This window comes from Chenopodium quinoa, unplaced genomic scaffold (assembly GCF_001683475.1).
Source record: "Chenopodium quinoa cultivar QQ74 unplaced genomic scaffold, ASM168347v1, whole genome shotgun sequence".
Classification (NCBI taxonomy): Eukaryota; Viridiplantae; Streptophyta; class Magnoliopsida; order Caryophyllales; family Amaranthaceae; genus Chenopodium; species Chenopodium quinoa.
The window spans coordinates 540,356-560,365 of record NW_018743391.1 but is presented as its reverse complement, the minus strand read 5'-3'; the positions used below and the strand labels follow the sequence as shown (position 1 = coordinate 560,365).

Below are 20,010 nucleotides of genomic sequence, written 5' to 3'. Positions count from 1 at the left end.
TAACTATGGAGTATTAAATAGACTCTTACTAACTATACTTCATAAGTTAAGTTTCGGCGCATAGCACCTATTGATTTCATCGTATATAGGATGACAATTTTGCAATTAATAAAACTATTCAGATAACTTATATTTTAGTGGTACATTATATATGCATAATGGTACATTTTAATGTATCACTAGATAGTTAGCTTTTTCCAAAAGTTGAAACTTTAGGATGTTAAAAAGTACCACAACACTCGTAATAGTCCACAAAAAGTACTATTCAGACAACTTATACTTTGCGGTACATTAAACATGCATAATGATACATTATAATGTATCACTAGAGAGTCAACTTTTTCTAAAAGCAAAAATTGAATCAGTAAAAATTACTTCCTTAGAGCAACTACAATGGTTGCCTGATTTATTTAATAGCTTGGCATGCCACATCATCTTCTTTAGCTACAACAATTCAAGCTATTTGTTGCTTCAATGGTTAAGCTAGTTGTAAATTAATTTATTTTTAATTAATAATATTTTTTATCTAATAAATATTTGTCAAGCTAATTAGCTCTACAAAGCTAATTTGCTTGCCAAAGCAAATTAACAAGATGTGCAACAATGGTGTAGCTACTAGCTTAAGATTTTTAATATTTGCAAGCTAGTCCCTTTTCCCAACCATTGGAGTTGCTCTTACCCTCTTATTTACATAGCTCTTCCATAGGTGCTATGCGCCTAAACTCACTCTAATTTATATAATAAAATTGCTTTTTTAGTCCCCACCTTATCATTTTCCTAAAACTTTATGTCCTCCCTACTATTGTGATTATTTCAAAAACGAAGGGAATACTAGAGCAACTAGATTACTCTCGTGTGATGCATGGTTGGAACAAATAAAATTTTCTAAATTTGTTTATTTTTTAATACCATTTTTTTTAAAGAAATAAAAAATTCCCAAACTAAATAATGTATCAAATATTAAAAATAAAATTTAGAGTTCATATAAAAATTGAATGACGAAAGGGCTTCATGAGGAAGAAAAATTAAATCAATCAATACTATATACTAAATTTATCACCATAAGTATTTCTAAAATACACGTGTTGCTTCCTCATTAAAATATTTCCCGCTAAAATTTTTTTTTTTTCTTTTTTTGTTCCTTAAGTTATTTTTCTTTAATATACAATCAAAACTACCACAACAACTTTGAATAAATAAATTTTCTTTTCTTTGCTTTAAAAATAAAAAAGAAAAGTGAGATAGATGATTGGTTATAATTGTACATTAGGATTAGAAAATCATCTATATATAATCCCTTAAATCTTCATGCTTTAATTTAATGTATAAAATGAATCGTTCATTTCCAACTAAATAAAGGATTCTATCTCAATTTTATATTTATAATTTGTCAGCGAAATATAAAAATAGAGATATTATGTATTAACGTGTATCATATATAATAATTTGATTACGTAAGCAATGTATACAAAAGCTATAAAAAAAATACCGAGTGCAAACTTAGAGTAATTTTTTTTAAAATATTTTTTTAAGTGAATATCTGAGTGTTGTTTAAGCAAAGAACTAGTTATTATTATTTGAGAGAATTGACTGTTATTCGAAAATTGATACTAATAATAAAACACAAAAATTTATTAAAATCTGATGTACAGTATCATTATTGTAAATCGGCTTGCTCGCACTAAAAACTTTCTTCATTTTCCGTTCGTTCCGCTTTATTCCCCTCTCTTTCTCTCTCTATAATGCTATAATATCTGCAATGGCAACCAACAAACGAACGAACGTCTTGATTTATCTTTCTACATCTTCTTCTTCCGATGATAATGGCGACGATTCCACATCTGCTCCATCGTCTAGGTATAGATTTTTTTTTTTTTTTTTGAAAATGATAAATTATTTGCTGAATTTGAAGATCTTTGTGAAATTTATTGAATTTGATTGATTTTTGTTGAAAATTTGGAAGAATGAAAAGTTTGAATTTGATTTAGTGGAGATGAATTCGAGTTGATTGATGATGACGATGACGATGCATGGAACTGAAGATGTTGATCTTTCTCTCGCTAATTGATTTGTTTGAGTGGGATTGTAGTGTTTTTTCATGACTATTGCTAATTTTGTGTTTATTTTTGTTGATTTTGATACGGATTACTCTGTTTTGCATATGTAACTTAATTACTTTCGTGAAAAAAAAAGGGTGACTTTTGTGGAAAAAAAGGTCACTTTTGTGAAAAAAGGGGTCACTTTTTATGAAAAAATGGTCACTTTTGGGAAATATGGGTCACTTTTGTAAAAGAAAAAGGGTCACTTTTATACAAAAAAAAGGGTCACTTTTCGCAAAATGTTCGATGTACAATAAAAATTATTGTAAACCGGGGGCATACAAAAGTTTTTGATGATAAAATAGCTGACTAAATTTTAGTAAAGTAAAATAAAAAATTGTAAAATGATGACATCATTTATAGTTTTGGATGAAATTTTTTTAATGACAACCTAACAAAGTTTTAGGCTATGACGATGTGATTCTTTATGTAATTTTTTGAATACAAAATATTAATATCGTGACAATATGAATAACAAATTTAATTACAAGAAAATTAAATCATAAATTAGTAAATTACAATGTATATTAATGATCAGTTAGTTTCATGTAATAACCCAGAGCATCGCCCGGCCCAAAAACTAGTTAATATTTAGAAAGAGAATAAGATATAGTTTTAGGAATTTAGTATTGTATTTTTTTTAAAATAAAAAAAAAAACTAATAAATTTAATTAGGTCCTCTTCTCTCCACCTTATTTTTACAAAGCTGAAATTAATTTTATTGAACTGAAATTATTTTTGTTAAATTATAATTATTTTTACTGATTAAAGTTATCTTTACTGATTCTAGAATTTATTTCTACTAAACTTAGGGGTTGTTTGGTTAGCACGGGGTAATCGGAATGGAATGAACAAAGGGAATGACAAGGAATGAAATGAAAATACCTAAAATTTAGGGTGGTGTTTGCTTTAAAAAAAACAAAGGGAATGAGACCCACTAGTCCCACCACCACACTGCCACCACACAGCCACCTGAAACATTCACTCTCCTATGTTTCCACCACCAAACCACCGCCAAACCACTCGTCGCACCTCCCTCACCCTTCGCCTCCCTTCTCGGCCATCCCCGCCCCTCGCAAAACCTCCCTCAACCCCTAAAAAACCCTAAATTGATATTGAACTTCATCGCTCAATCGAAACAGGGGCGGTGATGAAGGCTTTCGGGATGGGGGAAGTGCGACAACCTCCGACGAGGCTTCTTTCTGTTAAACGGACGAACCTCGGTGTTATTTACGACGATAACAGTGATAAATTGATTTCCACCACTGATGTTACTAAGCTTGATCGGAATCGTCGTGGAAGGTGCGACGAGGGTCAGGAGAGGGGCAGCGAGGGTCGGGGAGGGGCTCCGATGGTGTGGGTAGGTAGGAAGGTGGTGAGGTGGCGATGTGGTGGTGGTAGGGAATGGGAATGGAAATACCAAGGGGGGTGGGGAATGAATTTAGAAGGATTTAGGGGAATGGAGGGGTAAAGGGAATGGGAAAAACGATTAACAAACGACAACAAAGTGAATCAGGGTGGTTGATTCCCTTTCCCTTTGATTACCTCAAATCAAACGATCCCTTAAATTAATTTTGTTGAATTGAATTTGTTTTTACTAAATAGAATTAATTTTAATGAACTGAAATCATTTTTGCGAATTAAAGTTATTTTTATTGATTAGATTTATTTCTATTGAAATTAATTTATTTCTACAAAACCAAATTTGCTTATCTGAAATTATTTTTACTGTCTAAACGGTCACAGGCTATTCAAATAAGCAATTTCCTACTGTATTCCGCAACAGGATTTTGTGAAATATTATGGAGTATTTAATATTTATTTATTTATTTGGAAAGAATATATTTAAGTATTCTTATTTCCTAATTGGAATATTTTTTTTTATTTTTTTTTTGAAGACTCCTAATTGGAATATTCATGGTACTGATATAATAATTTAAAGGAAAAACTCAATCAACAAATACAATTCGTTATATTATCAACTCTTAAATTAGCGTGTAAAATCTGTTGCTGCCTTAACTACGAAGGAAACAAAATAATTGGGAACTTCGAATTTAAATTCTTCTTTTTTATAGATTTGCAGTTTATCCCCACTTCTCAGAGAAAGAAGAAAACCAGAAAAAAAGGGGATAAATAAAAATGGGAATTTTCTCGAATAAGATTTCAAAGGAAGTCCTGAAACCCGGAGATCACATCTATTCTTGGAGAAACGCCTATCTTTACTCTCATCATGGTATTTTTCTTCTCTCCTTTTTTTTGGATTTATTTTCATTAATTTGTATTTTACTTTTGTAATTTTGTGGGTTTTTTCTTCCTTATTTTGTACCCTTTTCTGATTAAAGCAAAATGTAGCCGAAATTATTGAAAACCCTTTTCAATCAATTTTAGTAATTTAATGGGTAGAAGTTAAAGTGTTGTTTGGGATTTTTACATGTTTATGGGAATTGGGTTTTAATTGTTTGTTTCTAATTTTGGCGTTTTCTGGAACTTTCTAATTTTAGACTTTGTTATCTTTAGTTTTATGATAATGAAATCTAATACTTTTGAAACATTATTGAGGTTTTTTTTTTTTTTTTTTTTTTGAATAGACATTTTTGAGGTTTTGACAAAGGGTATTTATTACTTTTATCTTATTATGAAATTGTGTTTTATTAGCTTTTGATCTTGTAATTAAACAAGTATTTTATTGGGAGCATTTTGATGATGGTAAAGTAATCACAAATTATTGCTGATTAGTTTCAGCTTATATGTTGGATTGATATGAATCATATGTTTCACGATTTCACGAAGTATGTGATTTAGCGGGTTTCATTCATTGAGCTATGGATTATTTTGTAGAATATAGTTGACCAGTTATGTTGGACTTCTATATGGCCTGACTGCCTTAGAATAAGAACCCTGCGATACTCTTCCCACTATACTTGAAATAGCGTGATTGAGATTATGTTCTGTAATGATCTTCAGTTTGAAGGTAGCTGTAGATTTTGGCTGCCATTTGCTCTGAGATTATGTTCTGTAATGATCTTCAGTTTGAAGGTAGCTGTAGATTTTGGCTGTTATTTGCTCTTATCAGAAGTAGTGTTTGGGTTTGGTAATCAAACAAAATCAATTAGAACAGTTATGGTACGATTTTCACTTTGTTTCTAGATGTATACATGGTTCTGTTGTGCTCTTCACCTTGAATTCTTGCGTGTTGTTTAAATTTTAGGTATCACTGCTTGTCATACATTATCTCTCCATGATTTGGTTTATGTTTGTTCAAAACATGATGTTCATTCTGGTTTGGAGTTACGTTATATCCATTTATCAGGATATAGCCATGTAGTGCTGGTTCAGGGTTGACACGATGGAAAGTCAGGGATGTAAGTTAAAAAAAATAAATAAATAAGAAAAAACTATGGAGAAAATGGTCGTGGTATGAAAGTATCAATTTTCAACTTATTTCTTCTTATACCTAAGGTAGAGGGAAATGTTGTTACATCATTCTTTTATTGCTATTGTTTCCTTTATTTGAAGTCCTGTTCTATGAGAAGTATTGACATTGAAGGGTGGCACAAGGAGTAGTGACGAGTGAATATACAATTTTGTTTCAGAATAGATCAGTACTTTTGTCACTTTCAGTCATGATAGCTTGTAGTAGGTTCATAGTGGCTTCCCTATTTTTTTCTTTTTTATGACTTGCGGTAAACCACTAAATCCAATTCTGTGTTCAATTATACTGCTTTTTAATGCAAACAAAAGTTTTGCTCAAAATATTTTTAGATGTGTAATGCTATCTTGGTGGTTAACATGCTGTTTTCAAGATATAGTATTTCTTGATGGAAATGTTATTTATTTGGGAGCAATCTATATATTAATCGTTATGAAACTAGTCCTCATTCTAGTAGCTGTGGGTTAAGTTTGTTAGATTAAAAGTTGTAATATGGTTTTTCATTGAAGAGTTTATTGGTATCTTTCAATTCATGGGATGAGTTTGATTGGGATAGATTGGATGTGTAAGTTTGCTTATGCGATGCTTTTAGACCCAGGGCATAATATCATTGGTCCCCTTAATACTTTTTGTTGATTGAAAAATTGTCCAACTTTCTTCAACTTAGAAATAAAAGCTGTGTTTCCATCACTAATTCACTATTTAGAAGTTATATCTTGAAGAAAACTTTGAACGCTTATGTGTATCCTTATTCCTTTTAAGAAATAAGGCATAGTGCTTTTGTCATGGTTGATATAGATAGTCTGACCGCTCACAACTCTAACAAGTCTTAAAGTTTGGAGTAAACATTGTACATCAAGACTTGGTAGGATTTTTGACAAAACTTGCAGTTCTGATAATTAGCCTCATCTTTTGGCTATTGTGATTTAGGCCCATTGATGGTGTGATTGGATGAGACTTTCACAAGTGTATTTTTAAATTCATCAATAATGTGTTTGGAGAACTTACAAGTGCTTACCTGGCTTTGGTGTAATCCGTGACAGGCATATATGCTGGCGAGGGAAAAGTCATCCACTTTACAAGAGGACCAGGCCAGGAAATAGGCACAGGAACTTTTCTAGACAATATCGTCTTCAGCTCATCAGCTCCCTCTGATCGCACAAAAAGTCCATGCCCTGTATGTGGTGACCAATCAAACCTCAGCGGTGTCATTTCATCCTGCCTTGACTGTTTCCTCTGGGATGGCGAGCTTTATCTCTTTGAATACAAGGTAACACCTGCTTTCTTCCTTGCTAAGGCACGTGGTGGAACCTGCACGTTGGCCCCCTCAGACCCACCAGAAGATGTTCTATCCCGTGCTTCTTTTCTCCTAGAAAATGGTTTTGGTGGTTACAACATCTTCAGGAACAACTGTGAGGACTTTGCCATATATTGTAAGACAGGTTTGCTTGTGGTAACAGACATTAGTGTGGGTCGAAGTGGACAAGCCACTGCTTTTGTAGCTGCCGTGAGTGCAATTGTCTCTTCCCCACTAAGATTCTTAACCACTAGCTGTAGTGGGTTGGCAGCCGTGGGATGTGGTATGTACTGTGTTAGCAGGCTGGTGGCTGACATTGGAGTGAGGCGTGATGTGATGAAGGTTGCTGTTGAGACGCTCGTTAGCCGCCGTGACTTAGTCCAGTCAGCTGAGACTGGAACTGCTAAACTAGATCTTGTTAACAGCTGTGATGTAGATCTGCCAGCTGAGACTGAAACTGCTACACTAACGCTTGTTAGCAGCTGTGGTTTAGACCTGCCTGGTGAATCTGCTACTACTAAACAAGACTAGTATTTGGCTGTCTTGGTCAAGGCCAGCTTATTGATGGCTGTCTCGATGTAGACCAACTCAGGTTATTGTTTGTGTTCTGGTGTGAAATTATCTTATTTATCGAGAAAATTCTCTGATTTGTTGGAAATGTAATATCTGATGTCACCTATCCTTGTTGGAAGTTGGCTATTCAAACTTTTGGGCAATCAAATTGGTGTAAATACTGAACCTGTACAACAAAGACAATCTCTGCGCAAGTTGTTTTTGGATGTCATTTGTTTTCAATCTAGACCTTAAATTGATGGCACAGTATTTTAGTCTGGTAACATAAATCGATTGAACATAACAGTATGCCTTGTATGGAATGCTTGTTAGCTGATTAAATGAATTTACTGTCTGTCCATCTACTTCCATTTTAAGTCGAAATTGTATTGATGCCGTATTTGGCAACTGGCATTAATTGTTTAACGTAATAATTAGACAAAACAATTAGTTAAACAGTTAAGGCAAGTAGACTTTTGGCAGTCGTAATAGCCTTGAGGTAGTGTTTAATTTTGCTGAACAAGCCCTAAGAAGTAAGAACAGAATATATTAGAAGTCATGACTAGAAAATTACGCAACGTGCTTCAACCTCTGCAAATGTAAATTTTACATGCATTGACATCAATGATACTTCTTCAAATGCCATTTTTAGTGTACCAAAATAAATAAATAAAAAAAATTTAACATTACAACTACAACTCTTTGCTAAAGCAGCTGCAAAACTAAGCAGACTGGGGAAAAAATTCTCACAGGAAGGGGAATTTAGTTACAATTAACTTCAGAATACAAGGCCATGTTCTCGCGCTGCATCAGCAAGGGCTTTAACACGTCCATGGTAAGGGTAACCACCTCGGTCAAAGGCCACCTTAGTTATTCCTTTCTCCAAACAGTTTTTGGCAATAATTTCACCTACCTTCTGTGCCACTTCCTGTTATCAAATTACACAATAATCAGCATGACATTCCAGAAAAGTTGTACTCAAACAAATTTGTTTAAACAAAAAATGATCAGATAAGAATTCCATGTACTCATGCTGGATTGTTAACAGTCTCAAAGAAGATACTGCTTTTACAAAGTTACCCTTTATTCTATGATGAACTACAGTTACAAATGTGGCCTGTTATTATTTACAAATGTAGATATTAAAGTTCACCACTCTGAAAACATATTGTTACAGTGGAAAGTCCAGATTCCTGCCAACAGCTAATTCTCACCTTAAACAAGCTCTCATGATTAAATTCTAGATAATTCAACATACTTCATCGTGTTTCAAAAGGATAAGAAATGCAAGCCAAGCCAGGATACCAAAGATGATCATATACAAAATCCTGTGTAAAAAAGATAGAAATCAATGTTTTTAAAGACAATATACTTACAATCGTGGGACCTGATGAATAGTCAATGCTCTCTGAGATAAGTTTCTGCATTGTAGAAGCTGAAGCAAGAGTGTGCATTTTAGTATCATCAATTACTTGCACATAGAGATGCTTGTTGGAGCGGAAAACACAAAGTCTTGGCCTTTCTGGTGTCCCTTCTACCTGAGGAACCTCAAATATTAGTGTTGGAACACTTGGAATACAGTGAGATGTCAACTTCCAAGACTATGGAGTTGGATTCTAAGATACAGAGGAATAAAACCCCCAAAAAGCAACATTTCAAACAAGAACTATAATAGAGGATAGGATTTTTAAAGAGAGCTCAAGAAGGGGTGATAATGGAAAATGAACATTTGCTGACAGTACACGCTTGAGTTTAGTTTCTTTGAAAAACCTTAAAGCTTAAACAATTCAAGAAGGCAAAAGGAACTGCTCCAAGTTCATCCCACATTTACGATGAATTCAAGCTCATCAATTGAACTACTCTCAGCACTTAGAAGGTGATCAGAAAATTGTGTTTTACAAGTTGGCAATTTTATACTATTTGATTCTCTTTTTACCCTCTTGTTATCTTCAAAATAAATATAAAGCATGTTGAACTGATATAAAAATCCCACCTTTTTATAACAAATAAATCAAATGACTTCTTATATATAGCAGTTTCCTAATGTTGAATGACCCATCCCCTCCATTTTCCATACCACTTGACTTTCCTGATCGTGGAGCCATGGGAAGTAACCATTTGCTCTATTATAACATTTTAACAGCTACATAGAATGACACTTTCACGATGCAATAAAACAGTGACAGTTTTGACAGATGCATTAAGTGTCCGACTGTCCCCCACCATGAAAATATGAGTCTAACCAAATAAGGTGTAAATAAATCATAACAAGTACATCAACATTGTTCTTATGAAGTACTTTTAGTGACATAAAAATAGATTCTCTTGCATACAACCTGTTTTATGAACCCTTCATTTGCTCTATTATAAAAATAGATTCTCTTGCACCAAATAAACAGTCCATATACAATAAAACTTAGGCCTCTGAAATTACCAATAATGAGGGATACAAGATGCATATAGAACTCTAGAATCACAAGATGAACCAAATTATTATGTCCATATTCGTTATTCGTTTAAATTCTCGGCAAAATGACACAGCAACACAGTTGAATGGACTTCAAACCACATTCCAACTGAAATAATTTTACACCAAAAACACCAATGCTCTTAGATTGCATAATGAGCAACCAAGCTCACAATTCACAACATGTATCCAAACAAACTCTCCCTTACATAATCTTATAAGTCCAACATTGTTTTTACACTCCAAAGATCAAGAGCAACAATTTTTAGGGTCATACTCATCAAGACTCTAAATTCCTAAATTCAACTTCCAATTGATAAAGTTTCATCTTTTGCTCCATTCTCTCAATAAATCTAACCATACATCAATCATACACCCACATTCTTCCTAACAATGTAGACACCCAATTCGTAGCATGAGAAATGGTATGGTAACGCAATTCACTACCTACATTTATCAACACACTACCAATCACCTCTTTTGGATACCAATTCATGGGATTTAATCAAATTACCAGGACCCTAAAATTCAACTTCCAACACAATAATTTTCACAATTCACTTCGATTTTCCAACCAATTTCCACCACATACCAAAACAATAACTTCCAAAATTACAATTCAAAACAAAACAATTCTTAAAATAACAAAATACCCAACAAAATTTAAAGCAAAATGGTCAAACCCCATAAATCAAACAAACTTAGAAACCAAAAAATTGCTACAATTTCAACAAGAGAAAGGAGGTAAAACCAATAATACCTTCTTCCTAATACGAACATGGCGGGCAGTGCGGTCTTCGCGGCGAGTGTGAGCCTTAGCTTGAATGATTGGAAGAGTTTGTGGGCGGAAATTGACGAAGTTAGGCGGCTGAAAGAGTTGTTGTGAAGAAGAAGAAGCTAAAGTGGAATGGAAGAATGAGAGTGATGCTGAGGCAGAGGCAGCCATGCCTGAATATTTTGTGAGCTTCTGTTTTTCTCACTCTTGTTTATCTTCTCCATTGCCGTTCCCCCCCTTTTTATCGTTGAGCACCTTATCTTTTTTTTTTTTTTTTTTTTTTTTTTTTTTTTTTTTTTTTTTCGGGTTTTACCGTTTTACTTGAATTTGTTATATGTACCGTACACGTAACTCACCTAAGGTTAATTTTTGCTCTTCATTTGATAATATAATGAAAAATAATCGTTAAAATGAGAACAAAAACTCATATAAGAGTATGGTACAACTGGGTATATATAACAATCTCTCCTATTTTACGGAGTAATAGGTTAGCGGCCCTAATTATTTTATGCAACTGAGAGGTTAAATTGTTTGTAAAATTGAATTAAGGAGTTCATTGATATGTTGGTAAATAGTAACTTTGTATCGTGATTTGATAAACAAAGAACTATTGATTTATTTATTTTTAGAAGATTTGCCAATTAGTACCGCGTATTAATATCATTTTGAAAATTACTATAGTACTGCGAATTAAAAATCTTGTGAAAATTACTTTTATAAAATATTTAAAAAATTTTATTTTACTACCAGCCTCCCCTTTAGACCATTTATAACGTCATATTTCCTCTTAACCCACGTTTAACCATTAATTAACCATTTAAACGACTCAAAAATAAAAAGAAAAATAAAATCTCTCCTAACCTGATTATCCTAGCTAACTAATCTTCCACCGTCACCATTGCTAAATATTCTCCAAGCTTCTTGCTCCAAATTTACACTTACTAGAGTGTACCCGTGCAAAATGCACGGAATATATATAAAAATCCTAATAACAAAATTATATTTCAAATACGTAAGGTTGATTTTTATATAGTATATAATAAAATTGGTAGTTTTTTGGGTAGTTGTGTATTATTAGGAAAAATAATTGTGGAAGTTATTTGGAGATTTATTTTTTTAGAGAGGTAGAAGTTGTTTGGATGCCAAATAAAATAAAAATAAAAATAAAAAACAGGAGAGTGAATGAGATTTAAGAGTTGGGGTTTTGAAGGATTGTGGTGAAGTGTTGCAAAATTAACTCTACAATTATATATTAGATTTTTCCCATTGATTCTCCAATTGGTCCCGATGAACATGTAATTCACCTCTATTAAATTCGGTTTTTAGGGTTTCAAATCAAGGATATTAAAGTTATTCAGGAGCAATTTAGAAGCGATGCCATTAGTTAATTGGTGTTTAATTCTTGTATTGAGAATTTAAATCTCTTAAGGGATTATTGTAAGTGCCGAATGACTATTATTATTGAATGAAATCACCCCTCCTTATTCCATTTTTTTTTAAAAAAAGCGCTATCAACTAAGCATAATTTGTGATTTTGCTTTGAATTAAGCTTTCAACGAATTCTAGCTTTGAATTGTAAATAATTTTTTTTTCGGGCTCCCTCCTTTACTGCTTCCTCCCTTTTAATTCATTGCTTGAAATTCTGATCAATCTTGCAAAGTAAAGTATTCAGTTGTAGAGCAGAAGATTGTGACTCCAATTTATAGGGTGGTCTTCAATAGAGGTTGAAGGTAAGAGGTCAAAGTGGAGTTATGAGAGAGAAAGATAGGAAATGGGGGTATAGTTTAGCTAGGGTAAGTGGTAACCATGTGTTAGGAGGAATTTTATTTTCCCTTTTTTTTTGGGGGTCGTTTAATTGGTTAATCAAGAATTAAACGTGAGTTAAGGGAAAAGATGACGTCATAAATGGTCTAAAGGGGACGCTGGTAGTAAAATCAATTTTTCTAAAAAAAATAAATTACGGTAGTAATTCACAAGATTTTTAATTCCCGGTAGTAATTTTTAAAAATGACATTAATACGTGGTAGTAATTGACAATTTTTTGGGTTTTCCTGTTTTAGTAGGTTGGTGACACTGATTATTTTATGCGATTGAGAGTTTAATCATATGGTTTATAAAATTGATTTAATGGGTTAGTTGACATATTGGTAAATAGTAACTTGGTATCGCGATTTGATCAATAAATTGTTGGTTATACTTTAAATGACAATTTTATTTAGTGCTCAATTTTCAAAAGGTTCATATAGAGTTAATTGTTACAAATACAATGTTTTAATGAGAAACTCCCGGTTTTTATAAGCAAACTATATTAGGTCCCGTGTCATGCATGATTATTTCAATAAATTTAAACAATAAAAGGAAAAAATATTGTATTAAAAAATAGCATAGATAAAATACATTTATAACATATTTATTATCTTTTAATTTTGTGTATATAATGAAATGAAGCCTGAAATATAACGAAAGAGTCAATTAGACAATTGAGCATATTAAAACTACATCTATGTAAATGTTAGACCACATGAGTGTTTTAGAAATTCAATGATAAATTAGTATAAATTTTCTTTATGAGAATATGTCTACATGTGAAAATTCATATTTATATGAGAACTGATCTAAAATTTAGAACATGTGAGTATAAATTTAGAACATGCGAGTTAAAATTTAGAACATGTGACTCAAATTATAATTTTGAACATATAAGTAATAATTTAGAACATTTGTGTGAGTACTATGTTTAGAATATCTGATTTAAGAATTAGAACAAGTGTTTAAAAATATATAAAATTTGCTTTATGAAATTTTAAACATATGAGTAAAATTTAGAACATCTGATTTAAAATTATGAACATGTGAATAAAAATTTAGAGCAAACTGATATAGAATATAGAAAGTGTGAGTAAAGAATTTAGAACATACGAGTAAAAAAAAAAAAAAAGAACATGCGCCTTAAAATCTGGAACATATAATTAAAAATCTTAGAACACTCGTTTTAAAATTTAGAACATATAAGTTAAAATCTTGGAACAAGTTATTTAAAATTTATGACATCAAACTTAACTAATTTATGTTTCAGACATGTGAGTACTAAATTAGAACATTTGATTTGATTTAGAACACCTAAGGAGAAGTTTAGAACATCAGATTTAAAATTAAGAACATACAAGTAAAAATTTAGAACATAAAAAGTGTTCTCACATAAGAAAAATTCTCACGAGAGTCTTCCCCTATATATATATATATATATATATATATATATATATATATATTAAAATTTGCAAATTGCAGCCATTTAAAGTTCGTATTTTGCAAATTGCAGCCATTTAAAAAAAGTTGCAGATTGCAGCCCAAAAGTTCATATAAATTGTAAATTGCAGTTCGATTCAACTTTTTCATCGGTTTACAAGCTGAAAAATCTTCGATTAAGGTTTTAGGGGCCATTTTAGGGCTTAAAGAACCGAATTGAGCTCAGAATTAGCAAAAAAATAACGCAAGTATCTCGTTTTGCGTAACAAAAATGTATCGATTTGTGGAAAACTGTAAATATGAGATACGTTATTTTTTTTGCTAATTCCGAGCTCAATTCGGGCCCTTAAGGGCTAAAATGACCCCTAAAACCTTAATCGAAGATTATTTCAACATGTAAACCGATGAAAAAATTGAATTGGGCTGCAATTTACAATTTATACGAACTTTTGGGCTGCAATTTGCAAAAAAAAATTTAAATGGCTGCAATTTGCCAATTTTCCATATATATATATATATATAAAGGGGAGGGATCCGGTGAGAATAGGTCCATATGTGAGAATTCATACTTATATGAGAACTGATTTAAAATTTAGAACATGTGGGTAAAAATTTAGAACATACGAGTTAAAATTTAGAACATGTGACTCAAATTAAAATTTTGAACATATGAGTAATAATTTAGAACATTTGTGTGAGTAATATGTTAGAACATCTGATTTAAGAATTAGAACAAGTGATTAAAAATTTATAAAATTTGCTTTATGAAATTTTAAACATATGAGTAACATTTAGAACACTTGATTTAAGATTATGAACATGTGAATAAAAATTTAGAACAAACTGATATTGAATATAGAAAGTGTGAGTAAAGAATTTAGAACATACGAGTAAAAAAAATAGAACATACGCTTTAAAATCTGGAACATATAATTAAAAAATCTTAGAAAATCTGGAACATATAATTAAAAATCTTAGAACACACGTTTTAAAATTTAGAACATAAAAGTTAAAAGTTTGGAACAAGTTATTTAAAATTGACGACATCAAGCTTAACTAATTTATGGTTTAGAACATGTGAGTAATAAATTAGAACATTTGATTTAATTTAGAACATACGAGTAAAAATTTAGAACATAAAGAGTGTTCTCACATAAGAAAAATTCTCATATAAGAAAAATTCTCACGAGAGCCTTCCCCTATATATATATATATATATATATATATATATATATATATATATATATATATATATATAAAGTGTAAGATCATGATCAAATCTTCAAGCTAATAATTAAATAATGTAAGATCTTCAGGTTAACCTGCGGGCGGGCTGTCTCGGTGAACTGTCATAATAGGCCACGGGACAGACCCGCGGGGTTTCCTGTGGGCGCGGGATTTGACGAGTGGTGTGAGGTGATTTTGTGTGTTTTATTTCCTTTGATAATTACCTCCTATCACGTGCATATATATATATATATATATATATATAAGAACTAAGAACCAATCTCAGCCATTGATCGCACTCAATCTGATGGCTCACGTTTCACCCGCATTCATTAATGGCATTTTTGTAATTATGCGTTTTTTGCAACTTTTTTTTCCAGTTTTTAAACTTTTAAGACAATTTCATTTACTTTATGACTGATTTCATTTACTTTTACTAACTTTTTATTTACTTTTTAGAAATGACCTTTTGTGAAAAACTACCTTTTAAAGCATTTTTTTTGCCAGAAACTACCTTATAAAAAAAATGTTGTAAAAAACTACCTTATAAAAGCTAAATGTTGTAAGATACTACCCTTGGTCGGAAAGTGAGAGTTGACTTAATTTTTCCGGCGTTGACCTAGTCATGTGCCGGTCACGTGACGTTTAATTCATCTTTCCCCATTTCCCCCTAATTTTCCCCGAGCCTATTTATATAATACCCAAGATGAATTAAATGTTATGTGACTGGCACATGACTTGGTCAACGTCGGAAAAATTTAGTCAACGTTCACTTTCCGACCAAGGGGTAGTATCTTACAACATTTAGCTTTTATAAGGTAGTTTATTACAACATTTTTTTTATAAGGTAGTTTCTCGCAAAAAAATTGCTTTAGTTAGTTTCTCACAAAATGTCCTTTTAGAAATGAAACTGTGAATCAGTTTGTAACATTCAAATATTACAAAAATGCCATTAATGACACGGGAAGCATGTGAGTTTTCGGATTAACATGATCTAAGGGCCTAGATTAGTTCCTAGTTCTTATTTTAGCCTTGGTTCTCAATATATATATATGTACTTGCTACCAACAATTGTCATGGATTTATTCACTCCTTAAAACCCTAAACACAAAATATGAACAGAAGGCACACGAATTGTGGAGATTGTTGTGTAAAACTTGGGGGGCGTGCGTCACCGTAAAACCTGTATCGGACTACCGGTGGTGGCGTATTTCGCTTTTAAGGCAGTGGGTACCAAACCACGACACAACAGAAGAACATGTCTTTAATTCAAGTATGTTGATCGAATTTGTTTTAGGGAAGTTCTTAATTTGTCTGTTATCATTATTCATGAAATCAATAGATATTTTTTTCCAACACTTTTTACCTTCAATATGTTACAAATAACAATAACAATAACAATAACAATAACAATACTTGGTAAAACAAAAAAACCAAAGTCATCAAACAAAACCCCTCCTAACAAAATTCACCGACATAAAAAACCCTATTTAGTAATGTGGTGCTAGGCTGCTAGACAAATAACAACTCATAATTACGTTACACCCAAGTGTATAAGGGTAATATTTCTACTTACAAGTTACAAGCGCGCCCATAAAATATTATTTTACCGTTATAAAACATTCAACTTGTTTGCCTCAGTTTCATTCATCATCTTCATCATCTCCGTCAAACAACCGACTGTCGACGCTTGAATTTACTGAAATCTCTCTGAATTTCTCTCTCTTCTCTGCAAGCGCCAACCTTTCGTTGTCGTAATTCAGTAACATTCTTTTTTTTTCAATTTCTCTTCTTCTTTAATACTAACCCTGTTTTATTTGCTCTGTATATTTCTTCTTTTGTATTATTTTTGTTGTTGTTGTTGCTGTTGTTTTTGTTGTTGTTTGAATTTTAGGGTTTTTTTGCATTCGTCGGAACTTGGTAATTCTTGCAATTCAATCAATTTTACACCATGTCAATTCACATTCGCTACAATTTGACCCATAATCGAATCAAAGAAAACGTAAGAATTTAATCCCTCTTTCTTTCTTGATTTTGAATCATTATCGGAAATTAGGTTAACGGCTACTGATAATTTGTGTTTTTTTGAGGTTTTTTGGGAATGATTTGAAAAAATCAGTTGGAGTTGGATCGATTCATTCCAAACAGATCAGCTATGGATTTCGATTATGCTCACTACATGCTGACAGAAGGGTGGAAGGAGAAGAACAAGGAGAAGGACCAATCTCCCTCTTCGCCGTCGAAGGAAGCGTACCGGCAGCGTTTGAAGGAGGTGTTTGGGATGAACAGGCCAAGGATTCTTGCTTTCAGTAACAAACCACCTGCCCCACATCCCATTGCCACCCCCAGCTTGGAGGCTGTGTCTCTTCGAAAGCGAATACGTCGTGTTCCTCAGGTTTATACACTTTTCTGTGTTTTTGAATTCAGTTTTGTGTTATAATTTGGTGTTGTGGAAATGAGTCTGAATATTATGTAGATGAGTATGTCATAAAAAATCATGTTTGTTTTGTATGTTGTTGTTTTGGTGATGTTGATTATTAAGACATTGTTTTAAAGAAGAAATTAATCATGAACCCTTGTGTTATTTACTTGTTTCTCTCTTTTTTAATTACTTGGATGAGATTGATATTATGATGTGTTTAATACAATTTATATACTGGTATATGATTGTGAACTTTTGTAACTTTCTTTGGGAGTTGTTGTTAATCAATTATGAATTAGTCTAATTTCTACAATTCTACCGTCAAATTATCTGTTTAGGGCTTAGTGTATGATAAACATGTATGACTGGTCGTATTGGCAACAATTTTCCAAAGCTCTTAAGCAAAAGAGAATAAAAGGTTACATAGTTTGATATAATAATATATTATGTTTATTTATTTATTTATGGACTTCTGAGGCATAATTTTGAAAATTTGAATGTATACTATAACTTATTTTCGGAGTTCTGAATGTGTTTGTATGTAAATGTTAGGTATGAGTTACCAATCATCTTGAACTGAAGTGCCTAATCTTGCTTAGCCTACACATGTGAACTTGCCTGTTGCTTAGTGCCTAGGTCCAACACCATATTCTTACTGTGTTCTGCTCTTTTTTGATATTTTCTTGGTTCTATTCTTAAAATGTACACTCTGATTGTGTTGCAGACTGCAGAGCGCATACTGGATTGCCCTGGCCTGGTAAATGACTACTACTTGAACTTACTCGATTGGGGTAAGGGCAATGTTCTTGCCATTGCTCTTGAAAACACGGTATACCTGTGGGATGCATCCACACATTCTACATCGGAGCTTGTGACTGTTTCTGATGATGAAGGCTCAGTAACTAGTGTGAGCTGGGCGCCTGATTGTCGTCATATAGCCATTGGCTTGGACAATTCTGTAATTCAGGTCTGGGATTCCACGGCCAGTAGAAAGGTGAATAAATCTAACTTGCATATATTCCTTTATTTCTAGTTTTTGTTAGTAGTCCTTGTTTCTCATCTGCTTTATAGGGTTTTATGTTTGACTTGATTTTTTACTGTTATTGTTTTGTTCTTGCAGTTGAGAACATTAAGGGAAGGTCACCAAGCTCGTATTGGTTCACTGGCTTGGAACAGAAACATCCTCACCACTGGATCAGCAGACAGCAGAATCATAAACAATGACTTGAGAATCGGGAGTCATATAGTTGAAACTTACAGAGGACACCGGCATGAAGTTTGTGGGTTGAAATGGTCACCTTCAGGTCGATATCTAGCCAGTGGAGGCAACGACAACCTTGTGCACATCTGGGATCGATCAATGGCCAGTTTAAATTCTGCTACTCAGTGGCTGCACAGGATTCAAAACCACACTGCTGCAGTTAAAGCCCTTGCTTGGTGTCCCTTTCAGAGTAACATGATGGCTTCTGGAGGAGGCATGAACGATCAATGCATAAAATTCTGGAACATTAATACTGGTGCATGCTTGAACTGGATCCCAGGTTTCGGCTTTGCTATGGAGCAATAATGAGCGCGAGCTGCTGAGCTCACATGGGCTTCCTGATAACAATTTAATATTGTGGAAATGCAGCTGCTGAGCAATAATGAGCGCGAGCTGCTGAGCTCACATGGGCTCACATGGGCTGCTGAGCTCACATGGGCTTCCTGAGCTCACATACGTCCAGAGTACTTTTCATGTCTCAGGTAAAATTTCTTGATTTATTGAGAAATGCAGCTTCCATTTCCTAAGTTACCTCATTATTTGTATTTTACTGATTTTCTGAAATTTATGTTACAGAGCCCTGATGGCTTGGCAGTAGCTTCTGCAGGGGATGAAACCTTGCGCATCTGGAATGTATTTGGCAATCCAGACCAAGCGACGCCTAAGAAAGAAGCGACTCGTGAGCCATTTGCTCATGTGAGTCGCATCCGTTGATACAGGGGATTATCATTGATCTAAAATGTTTCTGTCTATATCTTTTGTAATTACTGGATATACATTCTTAGTTTGTTATTATAGTTAGTCCATGTATATACCTAATTTCTAGGATTAAGCTTAGGTTAGTTGTTACCATTGTATTTTTATATAACTGATACATTGCTATATACTTCAGCTTTCCAACTATTCTATTCTCAACATGTTATCAAAATTTTGGTTTAATTTTTACTCAACCTTGAAATGCGTTATTGCGTAAAGCACAAAATCAACCACAAACATGAAATAAATAGATTTGAATCTATTTAAAAATTTCTTAATTAGGGGCAATAAACTTAGGGGAAAATCACACCTTGATTAACTCGTTTAGCTAATTGAATGAATCCTTTTACCTCCTATTTCCCTCTGTTTCGCATCTCCTAAATCACTGCCAAGCACCACCGTTATCAACTTACCCAGCATCTTTTACAAGGAAATTAGGCAAGCATTAGCACCTTCAGTGGTGAACTGGTGACCCGAC

General features: G+C 32.9%; 2 protein-coding genes and 1 pseudogene across 2 annotated transcripts; 2 read left to right on the top strand and 1 right to left on the bottom strand.

Moving 5' to 3' along the window:
- The first annotated feature begins 3,986 nt into the window (after positions 1–3,986).
- Positions 3,987–7,743, top strand: LOC110738627. The gene is made up of 2 exons (XM_021919018.1): positions 3,987–4,332; positions 6,573–7,743. The coding sequence occupies exons 1-2, from the start codon at positions 4,239–4,241 to the stop codon at positions 7,355–7,357; spliced, it is 879 nt and encodes a 292-aa protein (XP_021774710.1). The 5' UTR covers positions 3,987–4,238; the 3' UTR covers positions 7,358–7,743.
- Positions 7,744–7,934: 191 nt separating this feature from the next.
- LOC110738628 (50S ribosomal protein L18, chloroplastic) lies at positions 7,935–10,859 on the bottom strand. The gene is made up of 3 exons (XM_021919019.1): positions 10,606–10,859; positions 8,755–8,916; positions 7,935–8,306 (listed from the first exon to the last, which is right to left on the bottom strand). Exons 1-3 carry the CDS (start codon positions 10,789–10,791, stop codon positions 8,157–8,159), a joined length of 498 nt encoding a protein of 165 aa, XP_021774711.1. The 5' UTR covers positions 10,792–10,859; the 3' UTR covers positions 7,935–8,156.
- Positions 10,860–16,365: 5,506 nt separating this feature from the next.
- Positions 16,366–19,677, top strand: LOC110738626 (annotated as a pseudogene).
- Positions 19,678–20,010: the final 333 nt, after the last annotated feature.

Excerpts from the sequence above, each read along its gene's own strand:
- LOC110738627 (XM_021919018.1), top strand. The coding sequence starts at position 4,239 with ATGGGAATTTTCTCGAATAAGATTTCAAAGGAAGTCCTGAAACCCGGA. Across the intron at positions 4,333-6,572 it reads CTATCTTTACTCTCATCATG|GCATATATGCTGGCGAGGGA; the intron begins GTATTTTTCTTC and ends AATCCGTGACAG.
- LOC110738628 (XM_021919019.1), bottom strand. The coding sequence starts at position 10,791 with ATGGCTGCCTCTGCCTCAGCATCACTCTCATTCTTCCATTCCACTTTA. Across the intron at positions 8,917-10,605 it reads ATGTTCGTATTAGGAAGAAG|GTAGAAGGGACACCAGAAAG; the intron begins GTATTATTGGTT and ends GAGGTTCCTCAG. Across the intron at positions 8,307-8,754 it reads ATTCATCAGGTCCCACGATT|GAAGTGGCACAGAAGGTAGG; the intron begins GTAAGTATATTG and ends ATTTGATAACAG.